This window comes from Carya illinoinensis, chromosome 14 (genome assembly GCF_018687715.1).
Source record: "Carya illinoinensis cultivar Pawnee chromosome 14, C.illinoinensisPawnee_v1, whole genome shotgun sequence".
NCBI lineage: Eukaryota > Viridiplantae > Streptophyta > Magnoliopsida > Fagales > Juglandaceae > Carya > Carya illinoinensis.
Genome location: NC_056765.1, coordinates 5,405,314 through 5,413,300, shown reverse-complemented (window position 1 = coordinate 5,413,300; position 7,987 = coordinate 5,405,314). Strand labels below are relative to the sequence as shown.

Here is a 7,987-nt window from a genome sequence, read left to right as displayed (position 1 = left end):
GAGGTTTAACCTGGGGTTAAAGTTGGAGCTGGTTTAATCAACCTTGAGTTAATTAAAGCCCAACACTTGGCTTGGAGGTGCAGCCATGCTGCCAATGAGGTCATTTGGTCTATATGCTTTCCGGGTTTCAATAATTTTTTTTTTCTATTAAAAAAAAATGAAAATATATATTCCCTTATATCTTCTGGGTCATTCTGTAGCATTGCTATTGACATTCACCCACACTCTTTCATGATATGCCTCCTTACACGTTCCCCCCCCCCCCCCCCCCTCCAAAAAAAAAAAAAGCCAATTCAATGAATTCATGGTAGTAAAAAATTGCTACGTAACTGATGCATCTGAAAGCCAGATAAGCCCATTGTTTTTTCAGTTTTCTGAAATTTAAGGGAATATATATTTTAATTTTTTTTAGAACAATGTTACATACAGTCGTGGAATTACAAACGCCGCGTAATCGCTTTGAAAAAGAGTGGGATCCAAGATTAAAAAGTTAGTTTTTTTTTTCGTATGGGTCTCATATTAATTCATTTTTTTCAAAGCGACTGCACGCCGCTTGCACAACCACAACTGCATATATCATTTTTCGAATGTCAAAAGCCCTTAATTTTTTTTTACTAAATTACTAAATTTCAACTGATAAAAAGTAGAACTACATTGAATCCTAAACCACCTTGATTGGTAAGTGGATATGCCTTCCATATTATTGATGAAAATTTTGAATTTATTTACTAAATTAATATTTGTACCACTACTAATGGAGAATGATTTGTACAAGTTCTAGACGTATAAGTGTGAAAAAAATTGAGACGTAAATGGAGAAAATCACTTTTTTGTACATCTCACTTTTTATTGGTAAGTTCTATTTTTTTTTAATGACTCACATGTTTAAAACTTGTATCAATGTTTTGAATACTGTACCGGATGTCGTACCGGTCAAGATACTGGAACGAAATATTTCGATACCGGTATTGTTTCGTATACCATTTCAGGATAGTCGATATATGAATAAATTATATTCTAAAATAATAGTTTATATATGAATAAATTATACATAAATACATATATATAAATTATAAATAGACTAACCTGAATTGGGGGTAAAAAATGAGCTTGTACTTTAAAAAAATGAAAAAAAATATATAAAATAAAAGTCAAAATACCGACCGATATTTAGACTAGTACGAAATAAGTAAAATACTTATACTGGACCAATGGCCAGTACGGTATTTAAAACAGTGACTTGTATCTAGCATTATTTATTATGTAATTGAGAAATGTTATTCTTGATCTTGAATTTTTTTTCCATTCTCGTTCTTAATGTTTTGTATTTTAAGTAGTTTTTATTTAAGCAATTGACAAGACATTAAAAATGTATCATATCAATTAATGTGATTAAAGATAATAAAATCAATGAGAAAGAATAAAAGAGGGGGAGGAAAGAGAGCAGCTTTTCAGGCCTTTGGAATGACCGATTAAATTTCTTTTGCTTGTTTGGGTCGAATTCTCGAAAATTTGAGTACTGTGCAGTAGGCTTAGAGAGGGCCCGAAGTTCAGCCGGCCCAAGTCGATGCTTGCCAGAGAAAGTACCCAATTGATGATCAAAAAAAAAAAAAAAAACCCTCTGACACTTAAATTCTATTTGCGCACCAACATTTTTAAAAAAATAATTTTTTTAGTTAACGCTTTTTTTATTTAGTTTTATTTTTATTGATTTAGTTAAGTGATAGGTGTCAGAACGTTGATTGGCTGACATGGAGCCGACGTGTATAAACTAATTTCATCTTAATTAAAAAGACAGTAAAAAGTTCGATAAAGAAAAACACGGGGAGTAATTTGATTTTGGGATAAACTACAAGGACTAATTTATCAAAAAATAGAAAACTACAAGGACTATTTTTTTTAATTAACTCTTAATAATATTACTAATATTGCAAAGGGTACAACCGTACAAAAAACTCTTGAGAGAACTAATTTCTTCCCTTATATTTTTCACTCTATTATATTCCTCTGAATCCCCTCTTGCTATATTTAAACAATATTCGTGGCATGCATCTCTATCAGTAGCCAATTTATATATATATATTATTAATATATATACAGTTCTGCTTTGGAGCGGTAAGTCTGTTTTCATCAATTTAACAACACCCAATTAAAAAGTGACACTAGGCAATACACAAATTAAAATCATGAGGATCATCACATGGGATTTCTACCTAAAATTAAAAACCTAAAATATTTTCCCTTTCCTCTCCCACGGTGCTACCCAGCCTACCCGACGTTGTGCCTCTTCTTGTTGCTTCCACCACCTGTCGCTGCCACCAGCAGACCGACGGTGGCTATACTCATTCTAACAATATACCTAAAAATTAGTTCACAACACTTCATACGAAATGCTGTCTAATTTCTTCATCAGATTTTTGTAGAGTGGTTCCTGTAGGCTTTCATGTGGTTTCTTATAAATAAACTTATAAAAAAAAATGTGGTTTCTTTTAAATAAAAAAGGCATATTTGGGTTGAAAATAAATAAAAAAAATCACAAACTCAAGATAGTGAAGTCAGTTCTGTTTTGACAAGGGACAAACCATTTCTTGAGTGGAGGCCGACGAGGACGGTGGTGGCTGTGTCGGACTGGTTGGCATTATTGTTGGAATGAGTATTAAACCCATAAGCTCAATGTGCGACATCGATGGAAGAGAGGAGAGGGGATAGCTTGGGCCTTTGGGGGTGGCATCCATGGGATCTGAGAACCCAGTCCGACATCAACGAAAGGAGAGGGGTGGGCGGCTCAATGGAGCAAAGTGATGGGATCTGAGTTGGGAGAGAGGAGAGGGGGTAAGGGATCTAATCAAATGATTTTCCTTCACGACTACTAAAAAATTAATTTTTTTCATGTAGGTCATATATTTGTTCATTTTTTTCAAAATATTGTGCGGCACTTGCAAATTCACGATTGCAACTATCATTTCTCATGTATATATATATTAAAGGGGCAAGCATCTATGTTATATATATAGTTGCCTACAGATACGATTGGCAACATTTGTTCCCTAGCTTCACAAACTGTAGAGGGGTGAGAAAGAAATGTAGAATTATGAGGATCGATTAATAGTTATGGTGTAGTGTTTAGACACAGACTGGACAACTTTCTACCGATCTTTTGTTTCCTGTCTTCAAAGAATCTACATCATTACCAAAGAGAGAGACTGTAAACGAAAAGAAGATAATCAGTTCATTCAAGCTATACCTGATTAGTATGCATGCATGTATCACCAAGAGCCATTAGGCATGTCAGCCATCCCACCGTCAAAATCAGGTCCAAGAACAGAGGAGGCTGATATGTTGAACCTGCCCTTCTCAATCTGCTTCGGCTTCTTCACTTCCTGGAAACCTAAAAGACAATCTGCCAACTACTCCATCCATGGCCCCCTACTGTGTCTCCATCACCATGTCACAAACATGTATCAATGAGACTCGAGACTGAATGAAAATGAGGATAATGCACCGGTTGTAGTAGTTAGAGACACCTGATGGAGTTGTTCTCGTCTGAGAGGTAGGGGTAGCAGCACAAGAAGTGGACTCTGAAGGGTCAGAGTCTGTCTGCATCAGGGTTTCGACAGTCGATATGGTTTTGATGGTTTTGTGTTCGTCATTCACGGTAGATGAGGTTTTACTTATTGGCTCACTCTTACCAAACATTATTTCACTCGCTAAGCAAACATATTCATTAAAACTGGCACTGATCTGAAAATTATGCAACAATGTTTTTCATTAGCTCTTCCCTACTCCTATAAGCTTACAGCTTTATCTCCTTCATAATTAGCTACTTTCTAAATAAAGATGTAAGGTCACTCAGCTTCGAGGGCTGCAATTTCGTATCTAACTTCTTCTATACGTTCGTTTATGGCAGTCACTGCATCCTGCACACCCCTAATGGCCTCCTTGAGAGCATTATCATACTCAGCATCTGCTTCTGCCTCCTCAGTTCCAGAAGCTTCAGTTATCTCGTGGACATGGACACATTCATGTTCCATAGGCTTCTTATATTTGCAGTTGTCATGACTCACTGGACGGTCAGAGGGACGACCAGCCTTCTTCAACACCTGAATTGTAGCTGTCTAAAAGAGGAATTTGTAGTTTTCAGCAACAAAGAAACAAGGACCAGTACATTTTGAGTTGCAATGAAAAAAAAAAAAAAAAAAGAGTACTAACGTCTTCAAATGTCACCGTGTTTCCAAAAAGCACATGTAAAAATCTCTAAGAGTATAGTTTTGCCAAACTAAAACTATGCAAGATCAAATCCCAAATGAAAACACTCACTTCCCTTTACGTGTGTTCGTCTGTCACTATAAAAGTGCAGGGAAAATCTCAAGTTGAATTGCTCATTTAGGGCCATGCATGTATTTAAACTCTTGACCAGTTTTGGTTCTCCCAAACAGATTGAAAATTTTGAGTTCACAAAGTGACAGATGCGTGGTGCATGGCAGTGCATAAATGATTGATCATGTACCATTCACTTTTGCACTTCAAAGTCTTGCTGTACTAATCAGCCTGTTTATCCCGAAGCTTCTCCAGACTTCTGTACATTGGCCTTTCCTGTTTTTTTTTTTTTTTTGATAAGTTGTATATTGGACCTTTCCTTCTCTTGTTCTTTTTATTTTTTCCGTTTCATTGGTTTTCAATAGCTTTACATCAGTTCCTTGGTAACAATTATTCCATTTCAAAACTTTTAAGAGGCTAATAGATGTATAAATATAAATATAAATATAAATATAAGTAGGGTCACAACTTCTCATGATGATCTACAGAGTAAACTGAAAAGGTCAACAGAACATTAAAGATCTTTCTACAAAGTAGTCCAAGGGAATTGAGCGACTCATGGCAAAACTTGGTCTCCGAAACAGCATTCTAATAATAAGCAGTATTCCCCTTGTTTTAAGGAAGGTATACACACAAAGCACTCAAAGTTCATTTTCATGGATCTTCATTCAACCTCTCTCCATATGGCATCTTCTTTGCCTCACAAAATCACAAAGCAATCCTACTCCAAAAGGTTGACTATTGATCCTCCATAAATAAAGCTAAAATGACATTGCATTGCATTTTAGCATGTTTGTATCTGATGATTAAACATTGCATTGCACTTCTCAAGAAATATCTCTGCTTATGAGATCATTCAAAACTCATCTTCACTTCATTTTTTTTTTTATAAGTCTAATTCATCTTCACTTCATATAGTCAAGTTATATCTTCTTACTCGTATACAAAATCCAGAATTCCCCTTCATGCTCCATAGCTTAAAGAAAAGAAAAGTCTCTGAATGACTAACTATTTACACGTTCAACCTGCCACCATACTTTGCAAATTTCCATCCTTGAATCATTGTTATAATTTCTCCAACAGAGCTTTCATTCAAAAGATGAATGCATTCCCTGACTACTACAGGCGGGTGACAAAGGCTCATTAAACAGAATCATACAAACAGCGGCTCAACCCAAATTTTCATGCAAGGAAGTCGTTCAAATTGAAACAAACTCGGCAAATAAAGGCTCAGAAATCGTAGTAGGCATCTATATTCAGGCAGAGCTCCTAATTCCTAACCGCCATTTTGTTTGAATTATATAAATTAACAGGAGGAAGCGTGTTTAAGGTTTGTTTATCAATTTAAGATTTTTTTTTCCCCTCTCGGGCAAAAATTACTGAAAGACTACTGCTACCGAGTTTGAAGGCTTACCAGATGCAATTTCTGCTTCTCCTGCGCTTGAACATCCCTGAGCAACTGTGCCAGATCAACTCGGGAGCAATCAGGATTCAGGAATAGTGATTCGATTTCAAGGACCTAAAATGTGTGGAAACTCAATAAGATTATTGTTATTATTATTCATACTACAATTATTTTATTATGATTCTATGGAAGGGAAACGGGTATGAAACAGCTACTTGTTTCGAGCAATCACTGAATTCTACTGTGATCTCGCTGCAAAGTTGCTGATAAGCTAATTCCGCTCCTGAATCCATATACTCGGCAAACCCACTGCCATCAAAAATAAATAAATAAATATATATATAATTTAAAATTAAAAAAAAAAAAAAAAAAAAGACGTGAACGGAAAAAAGAAGAAGAAAATCGGAACCCCATTTTCTTGTAAACTCGGAGATACAATCAACAGAAGACGTACCCTTTGAGCTTGGCGTAGGCTTCGGCTCTGCTCTGCTGAATTGCAAGGAATCTGCGCAGTAGATGGACGATTTTGGATGAACCGGATAAACCTCCGGTATCTTGGGCCTCCATCGATTCTGTTATGGAAACCTTCTTCTCGAAATCTTCCATTATCTCCTTTACGATTCTTTTTTCTCTACTGAGATCAGAAGCTAAGAAACTAGTTATGCCTTATTACTCCAAAAGAAACAAAAGAAAAAAAATTATGCCTTTGAACGAACAATGGAAGAGTATAAATACCTCTTTCCATCGTATGCTCTGCTGTTTGCAACTTTGCATTCCCTTTAGGATGAATGCTCGACTGGGACTCTTCTTTCGGGCCGGTTTTTACCCGGTCCGGACCGAAATTTGGTTATCCAGGTTCTCGTGTATGGTTTTTGGCTGACCTGATCTGAAACCCACATGACCAGGGCGAACTCAGTTCGGGTTTCGAGTTTAAAAATAAGTGAAAATTACAAGAAAACCCACATCCTTTGGACTTTCTCTCTCTCAGTCTCACCCACACGAAAACCCTAACTTCCTCTACCAATCGAAGTTCCGCTCTATCGTCTTCATCCTTGTGCTCCGATCTAAGTGAGTTATTCTCCTTCTCTCTCTCTCTGGATCTTGGTTTTTATTCTATCTTTTAGTTTTCATATTATTTTAGTAGATCATAATATGAACCCAGAAACTGATTTATTGAGTAGAGATTTGGTTTGATGATTGAAAATTATAGATAGAGCAAAGGAAAAGGATTTGATAACTTAAACAAAAAGAAATTGATGGAGAGAAAGGACATGGGTGTGCATCGGCCAAAGATGAAATAAACAGCCACTAAAAGAAGTCGAAATATGAAACTGCTATCCTAGTAATTAATAAAATAGCATTTTTTCTGACCATGTTCTACTCTAATACATCATTAGATATCTCACGTTGAAACCCTAGCCTCCTCTATTGATCAAAGCGTCGTTTGCATCCTCATGCCGTCGTCTTCATCTACAGGTATGTCTTGTTCTCTTTGTTTGTTTTTTTCTCTCTTTATTGATTTTAGGTTTGTTTTGATGAGAATGTTTGAGGCATATTTTATGGGTTAGATATGTAATACTTTTATGAGTATGTTTGTACCCTCTGTAATGGAAAGATCTGTAATGTTTTGTCAAATGGGATTTTTGGGCGAATTTATCGATTGGGTAGCAATATTTAGGTAGAAAAAGATCAAACCCAGATAGAAATAGGATTATTGTGGTGGTTCTGTTCTCTGTGTTGGTTCTGTTTTCTGTGTTATATGTGGTTCTGTTATTTGTGGTGGCTCATCTACAAGAGTGTTTGCCAATGTTCAAGTTCAGATTTGAAGCAATTTTTTAGAATTTTTTTTTTATTACTTTGTTGATTTGGGTTTATTTTTTTGTTATTTTGTTAAACATGGGCATAAAGTATATGCTGATATTTTGAATGGACCATGATACCGACATTAGTGAGTTTGACAACCCATCCAGGTTTGGACCCAAATTCGGTTATCCAGATTCTTGTATATGGTTTTTGGCCTGGATCTAACCTGGTCTGAAACCCACATGTCTAAACCAGGGTAAACTCAGTTTGGATTTTGAGTTTAAAAATAAGTAAAAATCACAAAAAAAACCCACATCCTTTGGTCTTTCTCTCTCAGTCTCACCCACACAGAAACCCTAGCTTCCTCTATCGATCGAAGTTTCGCTCTGTCGTCTTCATCCTTATGCTCTGATCTAAGTGAGTTATTCTCCTTCTCTCTCTCTCTGGGTCTTGGTTTTCATT

General features: G+C 36.0%; 1 protein-coding gene across 1 annotated transcript; it reads right to left on the bottom strand.

Annotated features, from left to right (window-relative positions):
- Positions 1–3,082: 3,082 nt before the first annotated feature.
- Positions 3,083–6,671, bottom strand: LOC122294827. Its single transcript, XM_043103810.1, has 5 exons — positions 6,458–6,671; positions 6,177–6,356; positions 5,938–6,031; positions 5,732–5,836; positions 3,083–4,115 (listed from the first exon to the last, which is right to left on the bottom strand). The coding sequence occupies exons 2-5, from the start codon at positions 6,326–6,328 to the stop codon at positions 3,846–3,848; spliced, it is 621 nt and encodes a 206-aa protein (XP_042959744.1). The 5' UTR covers positions 6,329–6,356; positions 6,458–6,671; the 3' UTR covers positions 3,083–3,845.
- Positions 6,672–7,987: the final 1,316 nt, after the last annotated feature.